This window comes from Diadema antillarum, unplaced genomic scaffold (assembly GCF_040938485.1).
Source record: "Diadema antillarum isolate AM-2024a unplaced genomic scaffold, OU_Dant_1.0 seq00000507_RagTag, whole genome shotgun sequence".
NCBI lineage: Eukaryota > Metazoa > Echinodermata > Echinoidea > Diadematoida > Diadematidae > Diadema > Diadema antillarum.
The window spans coordinates 1,702,215-1,719,840 of record NW_027271462.1 but is presented as its reverse complement, the minus strand read 5'-3'; the positions used below and the strand labels follow the sequence as shown (position 1 = coordinate 1,719,840).

The following is a 17,626-nucleotide window of genomic DNA, read 5'->3' as shown; positions in this document are numbered from 1 at the left end:
GTGTAAAAACATGGCCTTGTACTTTTCACAGAGTTGTCCAGTGAGATAGAGGGAGACCAGGGCATCTAATATGCAAGAATTTATGATACATATGACCAACCTCTGTGATGTGCGGCACTTTTTTTTTCTCTCCTTGAAGGAAAAGATATTTGGGTACATTGCTTCTGTCCTTGACTGCAGCCAAGAAATCTAATCAAATGTCAGGCTGTGATGCATTATTGTGTCTTCATGTGGCACAGACTATTTTGTCTGTTTTCTAGTGAGGTGAAAGGTATTTAAGGTGAAAGGTATTTATTAAATAACATCTCTTGCAGCCAGGAGGCTGAATTGCGGACATTTTACAAAGATCATCATGAATACATTCAAATATACAAACATACATTAGAAATATTAACTATTGCACAATAAAATTGACCTTTACCATCAACAAACAAAAAATACAATTATTCACATCTCTGTTCTTATTTGCATAAATAATCTCTTTTGTTTGATAGATAACCTTACTAAAAAAACAACTTTCTTTTCATCTACTCATCTTCTTTTAACCCATCTTCTCTTTTACCCCTCCTTATAAACTTTACCATCCTCGTCTTCACTTTCACTCCTTCAGCGTCTTCTTATTCCCTGAAATTATCCTTATCATAATCACACATTATTACTTTTCATCATTAAAAATCAAAATACCCTTTAGTCTCTACTAAAAAAAAAATCAATATACATTCATCAAAAATATACTATTGCAGTGTATTATGTAAAACACTGGTTTCGTATCAGTAAAATTATTCAAACTATAAAAAAATTTCTTATTTCACATAACACAGGACAGAGGAACATAATATGGGCCCTCATGAATGGAGGGCCCATAATCAAACACATCATTACAAAGAGAGAAAGAAAAAAAAAAAAACCAACCTTAACAATAATGAATCCACATGCGATTTGTAACAAAGTTGAGTGTTATATCAAAAAGAGAAAGTTTCGGCGTGCCTGCAAAAGGCTGAACTTGAATAACAAAACACAGAGTGTATGGGCGATATAACTTACGTCTACCAGCACGGCAGCCATGATGGGTTGGTTTTTTACGTTGTAGGCCCAAGAATTTGATTCTGTCTAAAATAGAAGGAGCAACATCTGTGATCTGTACAGAGCCAATGGTTTTGAGCTGACTGCTGGTGTAGTGCAGACTTTGTTGGTAGCGAGTGCTTCTTTCAATCCTACAACCTGTATCAATGGTTGAAGTAGAGGGACCAGGGTTGGGATGCACATCACCGCAACAAATGAGTGGAGGATTAAAAGTAGCGTCTGAGTTTGAATAATATCGCAGTGGAACTTTCAGATATCCCTTGCGATTCATAGATATACGGAAGCTCTGATCCGGGGTATGGGGGCAGCCATATTGTTTAACACCACAGTCAACGCAGTGTAGACACACAAGAAGGTAAATGAGCAGAGCATCGCATAGCTTGTGTGCGATCGTCACGGTCATTGTCCACTCCTTTTATGTCCGCTCAAGTTCATTCTTCTATCAAAGGATTCTCATTCAGCTTGTTCGCACAGCATGAAAGTGAATGGTACACACTTACTTGTATAGGGATGTATGTAACCGAGTAAATGGCCGACTTCAGTTCAAGTATAGGAAAGCCAAGTTGAAGGAAATGCCTGGTTCCATGAAAACTCATAGACGAATGTTTCTCAACAAAGTCCAGCAGGGTCACAGAAGTTCAATAAACACACTGATACATAAATGATACAGTCTTTCTTCCGAAATATTGCTCAAAGGCCAATGTTTTAGGAGAGCGATTCAGAAGACGGCAGCCTGCTAAGCGCGCGTCCATAGCTCAGGTGTTCAGTGAATCACTAAATCACCCCTCTGTGGTTTTGTTTGTAGATAAACCCAGCCCATGGAGGGAGAGATGGAGCAAGGTGTTCTAGACACTTTGTTTATAGCAGGTGAGACTTTAATACCACATTGAAAGTATATTTGATATGCCAAATATGACTACTTTCATATAACAGGGAATAGGGTGAAATTCCTTCTTTCTATTTGCTTAGCGTGGGAAGTACAAGTTTGTATGTTGATGAACAAGATATACACTTGAAAGAGGCCAGTTCATGTATTACCGTATGTTCATGTATCTATTAAGAGTTCATGTTAGGCTTCTGTATATATGCATGCTGTAAATCTGGTGAGCATGCATGTCATTTGTGACCTGAAAATGTGTGATGTAAGTCCAGTGCACATTCACTTCATTCAAACCAGTAATCCTAATGGAGTTCAAACTTACCGTATTATATCAATAAACTTCACACGTTCAAGCAATACATCTGGACCATAGTATAACACATTTTTTCCTCAAAATTTGCCATATTGAGCCATATTATTATTTTTCATTTTGTATATTTCTAGGCATTGCATAATGTGCTGTACATATCAGGTACTTGTGGAAATGTTTCATTTTCCTTTGATATTTTGTTGTGTGTCTGTTTGATAGATGACTGAAGCAATTATCTCTCAAGCTTTGTTTCTGGAGTGATAAGAGCAAGATCAGTTGATTTTCCCTGCATTCTTTCCCTGTGCAGATTCCATCCGATCCAGACATTCCGCGACGCTGAAGAGGACAGCTGGTTCACATGTTGTGCCTTCAGCAAGCACTCCAATGTGAGTTTGACTTTTCTAAGTGAAGTTCCGCTCTTTGTCAAACTTGACTTGAATGTTCAGAGTTGATTCCTATAAATTGAAGAGTGAAAGTATCATGAAAAAGAGGGATGTTATTGAGTTGCACATTTGTATTTATTTTCATGAAAATGTGATGTCAGTCTTAATACTGTATAAGCTGTAATTTTCGCAAATTTTGTGAATCACAGTTGGATCACGAATTTTACAACGCATAAAAATGTCTCCTTACGCTAGGGTAATAGTGCATTTACGTTAGCTTCGGCATCAATTTGCGAAAACAACATCTTGCGAATATGTCTATGACCTCCTCATTCGTGAAAATATCTGTATTTGAAAATAACATCATATACAGTATACAGAAGATGAGATTATGATGTGCTCCTTCACAAACTCACATGCAAGTCTTCACAAAGTCTCCCCAAAGTCAAATTAGATACACAGAATATACTGTGTCCTTTACAGAGATGTCGGCTGTTATTTTTTTCTTTCAGTATTTTGCACCGTTTATTTGCCTCAAATGCTGCTGGTTTCACAAAAAGTACTGTTTTCTCAAAATTGTATGACTGCTTTTGTCTATTGCAAAATGGTAAGCATATCTTTTTCCACAAAAATATGCATTTTGCAGCCTTTATTATACTACAATCCTATTTAAGAGTTTGGCTTTCCTGCCTTTGCATCAGATTATTGCAAAGCTCATGTAACTCATCCTTGATGGACTTTAATACAAAGGGGACTGTAGTCGCTGGAATGTTCACCAAAATCTGCAATTATTTCCATACTTTGTACTGATGCTTTAGAAGTAACTTGAACTTATCACAGGTCTGTTACTGACATGATGTGATGATAAGAAAGCATAAAGCCATTCTGATCTGAGAGGTTTAATGTTTGGCTCTTGTTTGAATTGGAGATAGTCCTCTAGGAAGGTATTGGTAGGATTGATACACACTTTGTTAATTTCATAGTGCAGTGCTAATCCAAACCTATGTGTTTCCATGCATTTGGCTGTGTTTTGCCAAGCTATTTCATAACCATATTTTTGATTCTCTTAAAACATGGCTGTTAAATTCAGTAAAAGAGAATCCAAATCAAGTGTGAAGACAAGATGGTTCTCTGCTCCTTCCTTGCCATTGTGAAACTGAAGAGATCACAATGATGAGGTCTACTGATAGACAATCATAATGTATTGAGACTTTCATTACACTGCTCACTGTTATTTTGATAATAGCATGAAATACAGGGTGACATTGATTAAACAGGAGCACAGTCAGAGAGAGTATTTCCATCCTTAGAATGTGAAATATGAATTTTCTGTCTGGTAACCAAGCTGTTCGTGTGTGTTGACCAATCAAGGCGTGAATGATAAATGGCTTCCCTAGATTCACCGCCCTTTTTCTAGAATTGACCACGACATCTTCCTTCATCAGTTTCGAATAGAATGGAGAAAATCCTATCATATTCTTGATGCAGCTTTTCATGAGTAATGTCAGAAATGTAGCAGAATGAAGACGTTGCATTGTCACACCAATATAGCACTGTCCAGTATGAGGTACTAGTAACATGATGTTTGTCTGTTTCATTTCCGCAGCCAAAGGATAGGTTTCTCTGGATGGGTAATTATGCAGGCGAACTGAAGACATACAACCTCTACTCAGGGACAGTAAGTTTCATCATGCCTATAATGTGTGATGTTGATGCCATAGGAAGCGGGAGATTGGATGTCTTTACATTTTTCAAGTCCTTGAACAGATCTTTAAAAAGAACTAGGATTGCCTTATATATATCCTCTTACTTATATGTAGTAATATATATATATCTTCTTACTTATATGCAGTAAGAAGATTGTGGAATTGTGAAATAGTAATTGAAAACTTAATTACTTCAGAATTTTTTTGTTAGTTTGTTTGTTTATGTGGAAGAGTTACTGACAGTAACTGACAGAACTTTGCTTGAACAATGTGTGCATTACAATTTGGGATTCAAATCATGAGGAACTGTGCTTGGAGATGCAATGTGGAAATTTCTTTTACAGATTTTGAAGGTGCAATTAACGTTAATTATATTTTATTTGAATGTACAATGTGTATTACTGTTTTCAAATTGCAGGTTATATTCTGGTTATTCATACCATTTATAGAATGTGGTTTTGCCAACATCTGAAGAGATTAACTGGTTGCCAAAAACATTTGACATTAATATACAGCAGTTTCTGACAATGGATAAGAGTGATCATGACCTGGTTCTTATGTTTCCAAGTATTCTGTCACATGTATTGGCAATGGAAAAGCAAAACATTCTTGTTGCAACACATGCACTCATGCCATGTTAGACATTGCAGTCATTTTCAATGGTTATGTCTTGTGTTTGTTGTTTGAATAGGAAGAATTCTCGTATACTTGCCATGATTCACCAATCCGGCTCGTGGAACCATCACGGGTAAGCTGCTCTATCCTCTACAGTTCTTACAGTGAGGTCCACGAATATATTTAAACACTTTTTTTTAGGTAGCTAAATGCCTAACCTTATTGAAAGGGAACTTGGTGTATTACCTTTAAGTGTGTGTCAAAGGAATCAATACCATAGTGTTATCTTTTCAGAAAATCTTGATAAAATAGTAAGACGAGTGATATTTTTTGTCTAAACTGAACAAAAGATTTGATAATGCTTTCAGTGAATGGTTGTTACACATAATCTTCGTTCCACACTTCCTTTGAAAATGTAAAGGGGCATTTATTTTCTTTATTGAGTTGTTCCTTGTGCCCCCCCCCCAAAAAAAGAGAGAAACTTAACATAGTATTTGTGATAAGTGGTATCAGTTTGTTAACACAAGTTAATGGAGAAAAATAATGTCTTCTTTGACTTTTGTAATTTCGGAGACTGTAATAACTTTGCACATTATCATTCAGTGAAAAGAAACAAAACACAAATCTCTATTGGCTGTCAGTTCTGAAGTCAAAGATCACGACGGAAGAAAACTGAAGTTGATTATGTTTATACCCCCGCCAAACGAAGTTTGAAGGGGGTATATAGGAATCAGCGGACGGTCGGTCGGGCGGTCGGTCGGGCGGTCGGTCGGGCGGTCGGTCGGGCGGTCGGGCGGGCGGTCGGGCGGTCGGTTGGGCAGTCGGGCGGTCGGTCGGGCGGTCGGTCCGTTGCAAATCTTGCGTCGCGAACTACTTCCTCAGTTTTCAACCGATTCCCATAAAACTTGGCACAGATGTGTGCCTTGGGTTGTAGATGTGCAAGACGTATTTTTTGACAGTACCCAAAAGTACGTTGCCATGGTAACGGCATATTATGGGCAAAAATGGGTACAAATCTTGCGTCGCGAACTCCTCCCACAGTTTTTGATCAATTTTTATGAAATTAGATACAGATGTTCATCTGAATATGTTAATGTGCAAGACACATATTTCCGCAGTGGCAAAAAGTGCGTTGCCATGGTAACGGCATGTTATTGGTAAAATATAGGGCAAAATGCTTCATGGCAAAACTGCTTCATCAGTGTTCTTCCAATTCTCATGGAATTCATATTGAATGTTTGTCTTAGGATATAGGTCAGCATGACACATTTCTTGACAGTGACAAAAAGTATGTTGCCATGGTAACAGCTCACATATTATGAGCCAAAATGATGGAAAATTTTGTGTTGCAAACTACTTCCTCAGTTTTTGCCCAATTTCCATGAAACTTGGTACAGATGTGTGCCTTTGGTTGTAAATGTGCAAGACGCATTTTTTGACAGTACCCGAAAGTACGTTGCCATGGTAACGGCATATTAATGGCAGAAGATCAAGGAAAGATCTTGCGGATTGAACTACTTCCTCTGTATTCGACTGAAGCTCATGAAATGTGGCACACACATTGGTCTTGGTGGGAAGATGTGCAAGACATATTTTTTGGACATGTCGGAAGCTGCGTTGCCATGGTAATGGCATATTAATGGTGGAAGATCAAGGAAAGATCTTGTGGATTGAACTACTTCCTCAGTTTTTGACAAAAGCTTATGAAATGTGGCACACACAATAGTCTTGGTGGGAAGATGTGCAAGACATATTTTTCGGACGTGTCGGAAGCTGCGTTGCCATGGTAACGGCATTTAAATGGCAGAAGATCAAGGAAAGATCATTCCTTGGGTAAGACTGTCGTCACGGGGCGGGGGTATTAATCACCTTAAGTGATATTTCTAGTTTTTTTCTGCATACTTCCATTGCAGGATGGTAACCTTGTGCTGACCTCGAGTACATGGAGTCACCCCATGTCGGCCCTGTGGGGTAGGGAGCCCACCTTTGACAAGAAGTGAGTTTGTGTGCACCCTTGCCTCAAGAGACTGAATGATATTTCAATGATGTACCGTTGGCGATGAGGATAGAATAGCCTATATGGCCCATGCGCCAAAAATAATGACAGCAAAGGATACTGTAAATTTTGTCATAGTCTGTCAGAAAGTGTTAATGATGGCCATGCTATTTTTACAACCATTCGTTTTAAAGGAAGGAGTTGGCTACAGTGAAGAATTTCATAGTGATTGCTGGCAGCACTGCTGTACAAGTAGTCTCTCTCTCTGACTCAGTTTAAAATTTCATATGTACAGTAGCAGTGACTGCACAAGTATGAAATTGTTGTTCCTGTATACCGAAGGTAGTGCAAAAAAAAAAAGAGAAAAAAAAGGAGAAAGTCTGAGATATTGCCTTTCTGCTGCACAATGGAATATGCTAATTTCACTCACTTCTCAGTTTTGGATGTGAGTTTTTTTTTTTTAGTTCAGTGATTTACATGTCAATGTGATGCATTGTTGTCCTCAAGTTATAAAGTCAAATCTGTTATGATGCATTTCATTTCACTGACATCTTTCTGCAGGTAAAACAGACATCCCATCAGTGTAGATGCTTGCAATGAAGGACTTGATGTCACATATGTTGCCATTTTGACTTGAACCCACCCCCCCCCCAAAAAAAAAAAAAAGTTGTGATGACATATCATAAGCTCTAAGTATCCTTGTGTAACTCGGTCACATATGTTTGTGCTTGTGACCTATTTTGGCATGAGTGTTGTAGCTCAGAGGTAACCTCACCTTAAGTGGAGACCTTCATGTTTTGATCCTTTGCATTTCCCAGATTCTCCTTTGATGAAGATGTTCATGTGGAGTTCAGCAAAGCATCTCAGGAACGCATCATCGGAACGAAGGATGATACAGCTCATGTAAGACATACTCTGTGGTTGAAAATATAAACTAATTTCTCCCTACTTCCTCACACTCTTTCACTGGTTTTCTTCACCTGTCTCTGTGCTTTCACAAAATATTAAGTTACCAGCACTGTCTCCTTCAAGAGCAAAACGTTTGCTCAATCAAAGTTTGGATATTGTTGAATTTGATTGTCATTCATTTGGTCACATTAGTTCAGATTAATTTGACAGACATGGAAGAAATGATAACAAATAAAAGCCTGGACATCAGTTGTGTATTACCACTCTAGCTTGTCAATATTCATCATACAATGTATTTGTAACACGTTACAGGTGGTGAAGTAGTAGAGCATGATTTGTGCTGGGGCTACGAACTATGGATCTTGAATGAAAGCCACAAGCCATGCATCAAAAAAAGAAAAATCCAATTTCACTATTAGCAGTCGGCGGAGTGAAAGATTAGTGAAGTGGTGAGCTGACCCCTAGAGTTTGCTGCTATCCCACAAACTTGAAGGCAGACTGTAAGGTTGACTGTGCCATGACAAAGTAGAGACTGAAGCCACGAGAAGTCCAAGTAACATACCAAATGGCTGTTCTGTCCACCAGATTTATGATACCTCCACTGGCCAGCTGGTGCTGACCCTCCACGACGGTCAACTGAGCAACAACTACACCAACAACTGTGCCACCTTTGACCCCACGGACGACCTGGTGCTCAACGACGGCGTGCTGTGGGATGTGCGCTCTGCCAAGCCCGTCTACAAGTTTGACCAGTTCCAGAACAAGATCAGCGGCCTTTTCCACCCGTCGGGCCTGGAGGTTATCATCAACTCCGAGATTGTATCCTTTCCCAGACCAGAGCCATGAGATTGTAACAGGTGTACCAAGAGACAGACCTGTAGAATCCATGCTTGACCATTCAGCTGCCACATCCAAGTGCACTGTTTGAGTTATAGCTGCCTATAGTACCAAAATTCTGGCATTTGATCATGGAAACCTGCTGTTTGTCATGGTTGTGTTAATTCATACTCATTTTACAACTTTGATTAAGTTTTAATAATATTAATAAGTCCACTGCTAACTACATGCAACAGTGGGTAAGGTTTGCCACACCATTAATAACACTGCATTGCTAGTCACAATAATGTAGAAGAAAGGCCAAATGGAACCATCCCCATTCGATCTGTATTCCATGTCATTTCATAAATTATTGCAGATTCATGGTTAATGATGAATGGTGGCATTAGAGCTGTAGTCAATTATATGTTTTTAGACTTGGACTATAGATTTAGCCTTGTGGACTAGATATTTATGCCATGTTGGTCTTTATGAGTTGTGCTTCATGAGCAGAAACTGTGAATGATTGCAGAGGTTATATGCAACTGAACAAACTTTGATGAGTGTTTGCATGGAAATGGATGTGAAAAGTAAAGGAAGGTGCCTACAAGGTGTCTTTATGTCGTGGTAGAGGTTTAAGATGCGTTTTTCCTTAATCCTGGTTCTCTCAGTGGGACATCCGCACATTCCATCTCCTCCACACCGTCCCTGCCTTGGACCAGTGTAGGATTGTCTTCAACAGTGCAGGCACAGTCATCTATGGAGGTGAGGTCTAGTGGTGCTTCTCTGTATCATCCAGACAATTGCATGCATAACTCATCTACGAAGTTCGTTTGCTCCTGGCTTTCAATTCTTGGTTTGGTTTGAATTCAAGGGAAAGCAGAAACCACTGGTGTAATGCATTGTATTGGGGTGATGGTACTTTTGTTTGGGTTCAGAGGGTTTTGATAAAAGAGCCAGGGTCTAATACCCATTTTATACTGTCTTTTACTTTTGTCTGTGATTGAGACAACTTTCCATTGTGCTGTTCTCCCACAGTTGCTTGGAAAAGAAAAAGAAATAAGAAAGAGGTTCCAAAATCAATATTATTTGAGCCTGAATGATTTTGTTAGCCAGTTCATGGTATAAGATTCTCAAACTTGAAAATAGAGTACCCATGCTGTGATCTCATACTGCTTTGCAAAATGAAAAATAAAACTTTAAAAAAAAAATGATAATATCACCTTTTGGGTGTAGATTCTTGCACCATTCTTGACTAATGTTTTGGTGATAATTATTGTCACAAATGAATGAGAGTTTTTTTATTATCTTATTTTTGTCTAAAATGCTACTATTGTATTATGCATAACCATCAAAAAGATGAGATATTTTTGATCTCATTATTCACTTAATGGAACACAACCAAGTGTTGTGAGAACTCCTAAGGTGTGTCCATAACTTATTGGAATCTAAGAATGTGCTTGGGTATCAAATTTTGGTTGCCATGGTTTTCTCCCTGTATCCTCCAGCTATCTTCCAGTCTGACAGTGATGATGAGTTGGTGGAGGAGAGGATGAAGAGTCCGTTTGGGTCCTCCATCAGGACCTTTGATGCCACCGACTACAAACCTATAGGTGAGTTGAAGTTAACTTTTAAAGACCCCTTCATCAGATGGCAAACATGAAGTTGACTTTTAAAGACCCCTTCATCAGATGGCAAACTCCAAGCAAGATTAAAGAAGAAATTGATTTGACTCATTACTGCCAGTCTTTGGCTGCGTTTATCAACTTTCCCCAGTTTAAACGACTTTCAAAAGCCCTTTCGATAGCCCTTTCGATAGCCCTTTCCATAATTCTTTCGAAAGCCCTTTCCATAGCCCTTTCGAAAGCCCTGTCCACTCCCTGTACTATTAATGTGCCGCTTGTTTTCGTCGGCTGCGTTTATCAACTTTCGATAGCCCTTTCCATATCCCTTTCGAGAGCCCTTTCCAAATCCCTGACTGCCTGTACTATTAATGTGCCGCTTGTTTTCTAAGAAGGGACGGCGAAAAGCAATTACCATCATAAAGACATATCTTCCTTGGAGAGTGACGAGTCATGATACGATGGCACGTGAATCAATTGTCTTCCTATCTGTGAGGCAGCTCCAGTTGAGCACATACTTCAAATATTTCTGAGTGGCGTCATGAGACATGGGATCAAAGGGAATGAGACTGTTGTTTCTCTTTTTTCAAAACCTTTTCTCAAACCTTGTTGGTGAAAGAAACACCTCCTTGTTCCAAGCATATGCGTGCATGTATGTATACACCTGTGTACACGTACTCGTGTGCACTTTACGTGGCGCGCGTCTCTTCAGAAACTGGAAACGCATGGTTGCGTAACCGCAGTAGGGCGACCTAAAGGGCTTTCAAAACAGCTTTGCGTTTATCAACTTCAAAAGGCTTTTACAAACAGGTTTCTGATAACCTGTTTAGGAAACCTGTTTGGATCGTCACAAATTTCGGGCTTTCGAAAAGGCTTTCCTAAAGGGCTTTCAAACCAGCTTTGCGTTTATCAACTCGTGAAAATTCCTTGAAAGCTGTTTGGATAACCTGTTTCTGCCGAGAAAGGAGAGTTGATAAACACACCCTTTCGTAAAAGGCTTTCCTAAAGGGCTTTCAAAACAGCTTTGCGTTTGTCAACTCGTGAAAATTCCTTGAAAGCTGTTTGGATAACCTGTTTCTGCCGAGAAAGGAGAGTTGATAAACGCACCCTTTGAGATTCAAGATTTGATACTTTTTTGTGCTTGGGCACTTAGCTTGGCTTGCCAAGCCTTTTCTTCAGCTTTCAGTAATATATATAAACTTAAACCAGCTGAGTTCCAAGCTGTAGATAGATAGAGAGGGAGGAAAATATTGAGTATTTGCAACAATAAATGTCGAAACTCATCAACGTGCTCTAAGAAAAATGTGTGAGAAAGAAATTGTTTAATTTAGAGCCCCTATCATGTGGTATGCCATGTTGATCATTCATTCTAATGATATGGTTGCATTTTTAAGTTGATTATAGCTGTAAAATTGATATTTTGTGTTTTATTTGCTATTATTTTGACAGCGACCATCGACGTGAAGAGAAACATATTTGACCTGGCTACAGATCCTCTGGACACATACCTGGCCCTTGTTGAGGTGAGCTAGCGTGTCTAGTCATGAATCTTAAGCAAAACGATGTATTCTGCACTCTGTTGTCAGTGTCTGTGATATAATGGCATATACATGTATAGTGTAAAAAGATTGTCATGCTGCATTTTTATGCCTCCGCAACGAAGTGGCCGGAGGCATTATGTTTTCGGGTCGTCCGTCCGTCCGTACGTCCGTACGTCCGTACGTCTGTACGTCCGTCCGTACGTCCGTCCGTCCCGTTTTGTTTTTGTCGATATCTCAAGAACCGTGCGGTGGTTTTACATCAAACTTGGTATGAGGGTATATCCTTGGGGGATAATACTTTGTGTGGATTTTAGGGTCACAGGGTCAAAGGTCAAAGGTCACAGGTTATTTTGTGAAAAAAAATTTGAAATTTCATGTTTTTCTCCATATCTCAAAAATGGTTCAAGGTATCTTCATGGAACTCAGTATATATGCTTGTACCGATGGGCAGTGATTATCTAGGGACATTGGGGGTCATGGGTCAAAGGTCAGGGAGGTCAAGGTCAACTCCTCAAAATATCACTACTTTCCTTATATTTATGCAATGAATGAAGGGTTTTTTTTTTTTTTAACTTGATGTATACATGTATTACCCAATATATATTCTGTGGGAAGTTTCTTGCCAAAAGGTCAAAGGTCAAAAGGTCAAAGGTCAAGTGAAAGTGCTGAATTGCACTTTTTCCTCCATATATCAAAAGTAACTCAAGGTATCATCATGAAACTTACATATCTATACATGTTCAACCTAACAGTGATTCTCTTTGGAACTGTGAGGTCAAAGGTCAAAGGCCAGGTTTAGATAATGCTATTTTCCCATTTGATACTGAAATTATACTTTTTCTCAATACCTTGAAAAATAACTCAGTGCTTAAACTTATAAAAGGGTCAAAAGTCAAGTAAAAATCATCAGTTCCCCAAATACCTGCACTCTGACATTTTAATCATTCATCCAATTGAACCTAGTTCTAGGAAAGTGAACATTCAGCACATTTGTGTCAAACCTGTCATTTTAATATTTTGCCAATTGTTTGAAACTGTCATCACACGTTGTCAAGACATTGTACTATAGACCTATTAGGAGAACCATGCATTATGGCGGAGGCATATCAGTCGCCGTAGCGATATATCTAGTTCAGTTTAATTCAAATCCATTCATTTATACTTTCTTTCCATCAAACAAAAATACAGTTGTCAATTCATATTATTTTAAAAAAATTGAAAGAAGTACAAGTCATAAAATATAATACCAAATATATACAGTAAACACCTGCCTTTGCAGCCACCTGCTATATTACAACCACTAAAAAAAAAATCCCTCCAAGAGAAGAGCCATGTTAAAATCCTGTCTATACTGGCAACTTGTCAGTTGTTGCTACCTTTTTTTTGATCTCCTTGGGTGACTGCCACAGACAGGTTTGACTGTATGTACAAATAGTAATGTGAAAAAAGCGATGCACACTTTGTGATTTGACCATGACCATGCATTTTCAACCATGACTCAGATGTCAGTTTATAGTTGGATCCCAGATTATTGGACTCTGTCATGATCAATATCTTTAGAATTGCAGTCTGATTAACTCACAAAATCGTGGAATGGAGCACAGACAGGAAACATTTGATCACTTTTATTTTTTATGTGAGTCTCAGTTGCTCTATTTTTATTGGTTTGCTACTGATGTATACTAACACTTTTCATAATTCATCGTAGCCAGTTCTAATTGGTCAAATGATAAGACTCTGTTTGATTTTTGCTAGACATTCATGTACAGAGTCAAAGCCTACATTTGGGGACACCTCAGTTATCCTGTTAGAGACGAGTCCCGAGAATACTCAGGCAGGTGTCTATTGGAAATGGGTGTTATTGTGAAATCAGCCCTTCCTCAATGGGCTTAGTATTCATGTGGTATTAAGTAACTTTGGAGTCTTCAGGATTACGATGTTTTGCAAAAAGTTGCAATAAGTTATCAAGAAAGAAAAGTTACTTTGAAAATATGTTATGATTTATATCCTGTTGTCACTCCCTTTTTTTTAACCCCCACCCACAGCAACAAGGTGCAGGAGACAGTGTGGATGTGGAGAGTATATGTCGGATGTATGAGGTAGGACGCCCTCGCAAGGCAGATGGAGAAGATGAGGAAGAAGAAGAGCAGGTGTGACCCTTTATAAGTGCTGATGATGTGTGTGTTGGGAGGGGGTCATTTTGTCTTAAAAAATAACAGAACTATTAGAGTTGAAAGGTCACAGGATACATGTCAGGGGTTGTACATGAGTGGATGTGGATTAGCTGTGACTGTGACAAGTTTTCCAGCATATTTCCATCATTTTTGTCATGCTTGATTGGCTGTTCATCTTAAGTGCAGGAAGATAAGAATGTTTTCATATTACAAACTTTTCTCTTTTCAGAAGGTATGTCACTCGTAGCGATAAAAATCATCAATTATATGATACAATTCTTTTTTCTTTCAAATTGTGTCCTCATGTCAGTCCCAGAGGAGTTTATATCATACAAGGCTCTGTAGAAGTCTTAACCTATTGGTTCTCAGTGATAAATGTACCGGAGCATTCATACGGTGTTGATATCCCATCTTGATAACTTTATCAAACCAAACCAAACCAAACCGATGATCAATGTTGGCATAGGTAGGCAGAGATGAAGTCAAACTTGTGTCAGTTGAATCTTACTGCAGAGAAAGTAAGTCTCATGCTTCATAGTGTTATCCTGAAGTCACTTGTCATGTTTACTACAGTTGTCAAGAAGGATTTAACATCTGAGTATATATTTTTATGTGATCATTTTGGGAGACATATTGATTTGCAGGTATACATCTGTATGTGTGTGTGTGTGTAGGGGGGGAGGTGTTTGTGTTTTTGTATCATGTGAATGTTCTCTACCTCTCTTGAAATATTTTAACTGAGATTTTTCTTTACAAGATATTCATCTAATAAGTACAATTTCTAATTTTCATATTCCTGCAAATGCCAAGATGGTAGAACCCCCCCCCCTACGAAATACCCATGTTGCTGTCTTGTTCAGGCAACTCCAGTAGTGATCATGACAGACTTTAAAGGTCCTGTTTACCTTTGGGAGCAGTGATTTAAAAAATGTTCAAGATATCACGTTTAATGCATATGTGTAGGTCTGTTGTATCATAAAACATCCTACCATATAAAATGCTTGCAATAAATCCTAAAATATAAGGAGATATCAGTATTTTTCTCATTAAACCGGAACTGTAGACGGTTTCGTCTGGAAATATTTTTATTGTAACTGTTCTTCACATTTTCTGTATTTAACAATATTTGACATTGTTAACATGGATTCAAACTTTTACAGTGGTTGTTTCTATCCCTAACTCACATTTTAGAACTTTTTTAAAGCAATAACGCTGGGTTTTTGTTTCTTCTACAAATGGTAAATTATGCCTTTAACATATGATTCAGCATTCTGTATCTGGTGTTACTTTGGTTGCAGTCTGACGGAGACGATGACGATGATGATGGATCGGATGACGACGACAGCCTGGACGATTTCGACGATCTCCTGGATGGGGATGGCAACCTTGGCATGGACGACGGCAGCAATGACAACAATGATGACGGTGACAATGACGACAACAACGATGGAGATGGAAACCTCTTGTCAGGCGGCAGCGACAGCGATGCCGAGATTGGGTCTGACAGTTCCATCAACACTCCAGAGAGCCTTATCTTTAATTCAGATTCAGGTGTGCTATAGTTATTGCAATTTTTTGTTTTTTAAAAACTCTGTAGACGTGTTGCCATTCATCTCTCTCCGCAGGGAAGAAAGTAATACAGTCAAACTTGCCTTAGTGGCCACCTGTCTATAGGGGACACTAAAAATCAGCGACACAAATTTTGTTTTCCGCGGTAGATTTTAACCTGTCTATAGCAGCCACAGACCGGATGGATCTGTAGCTGAGCCAATAATACAGAGTTGTTTTCTGCTTTGTAGCCAGGGCCAGTCATTCATTGGCAATGTTCAGTGATCGCCACAGCTGCATTTATCACTCAAACAGTCATAATACCGCACTAGTGTTAAGCTTTCTCCACGACTGTACACCAGCATTGTTGAATGCATGAAACACACGCGTGTGCATTAAAGTACTAATAGATGTATACAATGATGATACATGTACATGTAGGCAATGCACACAAAGGTTGAATAACCTGTCTATAGCGGCCACCTGTCCAAAACGGCCACTCTTTTCGTCTCCCTTGGGTGGCCGCTATAGATAGGTTTGACTGTACTGTAAAAGTGGAAATTTTCACACATTTTGTGCAATAAGAAACTAGCGCAAGAATAAAAGCACAAACATTTTTCGCTTATTATATGTAACACTATTGTGTGTTTTCCTGAATTAAAACCAAGCAAAATTCATATTTTTTGGATGTGCAAAAATTTCCGCTTTTGCAGTAATATTGAAAGTTATTGGAAAGGCCAGTGACTTTATTCTTCTGCATGCATTTGAAATACATACAGCAGTTTGAAATTTTCTTCTTAGCGTAAGAATGTGAACTGATGACAAATTTATGCTGCAGTAATTTGCAAGTGATTGAATTAATTTTGTACAGAAATGAAGGTTTTTAAAGAGGAATACCTGTAATCGAAGCTTATCAAAATTTTCTGTCTATGTACAATGAATATCACACAGTATGGACTGGGTAAAAGTGAGTTGTTAAATTGAAATTTTTGATTGGAATAACAACTTATTCTCACAGTGTCAAATTTTATGTTTTACTGTATATTCAGCCTCTCCATTTTTCCTTTTTTCATGTTGATTATATAAATTACACAAATTATTTTTAAAAAAACAGTAATTTTTTATTGTGATGTCAGCATGGCTAATTTAAGCTTTTGTGCAGTCAATTTGGTGGCACATGAAAATTACCCTTTTTCAAGGAAGAAAAAACAAAGTAGTAGTGACTGATGATGTCTTTGACTACATCATCCGGAAGTTCAATAAGATATTTGCCTTTCTCCTTTCTCCCACAGGCTCAGATGTGGATGCCTTTCTCGATGACGATGACGACGATGATGACGAGTTTCGCTACTCACTTGGGGACTGGTGATGCAAATTTCGAGAGGAATTAAGAGTCTTTGCGAGGACCACACTGTAGAAAGCTTTGATGAAATTTTTTGGCGATAACGAGACGAAATAGCCACCCTGAGTGCCAGGACCAAAAATGACATCTCTTGAAGTTTTCATGGTGTTAGAATTGATGGGTTTTTTTCTACTGCTCAGTAGTACATACATGTATGTGCCAGCCACTGTCTAGTTAATCCGGAAATGATTTCCTTCTCGTACTTTGTAACTTCAAGGATGAGTGTGTGCCAGCAGAGTTTGTGTCCGCCGCTCTGCTGTTTGCTGAAATGTATCTTGGAGAGCCACCCACATCTCGCAGCTAGATTTGCTGAAGCGCTGTCGTCCATCTCGTCTTCTAATATGCAGCAGAATTGTACAAAGGCTACACGGAGCATACCATATTATACAACAAAGAGCATTAACCCGTTTAGGACGATTTGATCTTGCTGCAGCTCGCATTTCCCATAGACGCTTGCCCAAGTATATTTGGGACTCGTCCTCATTGGGCTAAGCAGGCATCACTCTCACGGGAACAGGCAGCATTAGTGAAAAAACAGAAGAAGAATATAAAATCATATGTTATTTGTAGTCAGCCTTTGAGATGTTTCACAAAAGACTTCATTCTACATTTCCTGTTTTTAAAGGGTGATATTGCGTATA

General features: G+C 38.7%; 1 protein-coding gene across 1 annotated transcript in view; it reads left to right on the top strand.

Annotated features, from left to right (window-relative positions):
- The window catches only part of LOC139733966 (DDB1- and CUL4-associated factor 1-like), a 41,670-nt gene extending 24,296 nt beyond the window's left edge, over positions 1-17,374 (top strand). The window contains exons 22-34 of the mRNA XM_071644779.1: positions 1,889-1,950; positions 2,581-2,659; positions 4,263-4,334; positions 5,054-5,110; positions 6,891-6,973; positions 7,792-7,876; positions 8,468-8,701; positions 9,370-9,463; positions 10,207-10,311; positions 11,770-11,843; positions 13,907-14,011; positions 15,334-15,586; positions 16,882-17,374. Of these exons, the coding sequence (XP_071500880.1) occupies positions 1,889-1,950; positions 2,581-2,659; positions 4,263-4,334; positions 5,054-5,110; positions 6,891-6,973; positions 7,792-7,876; positions 8,468-8,701; positions 9,370-9,463; positions 10,207-10,311; positions 11,770-11,843; positions 13,907-14,011; positions 15,334-15,586; positions 16,882-16,952 (1,374 nt within the window). The 3' untranslated portion in view covers positions 16,953-17,374. The remainder of the gene's footprint in view (positions 1-1,888; positions 1,951-2,580; positions 2,660-4,262; positions 4,335-5,053; positions 5,111-6,890; positions 6,974-7,791; positions 7,877-8,467; positions 8,702-9,369; positions 9,464-10,206; positions 10,312-11,769; positions 11,844-13,906; positions 14,012-15,333; positions 15,587-16,881) is intronic.
- Positions 17,375-17,626: the final 252 nt, after the last annotated feature.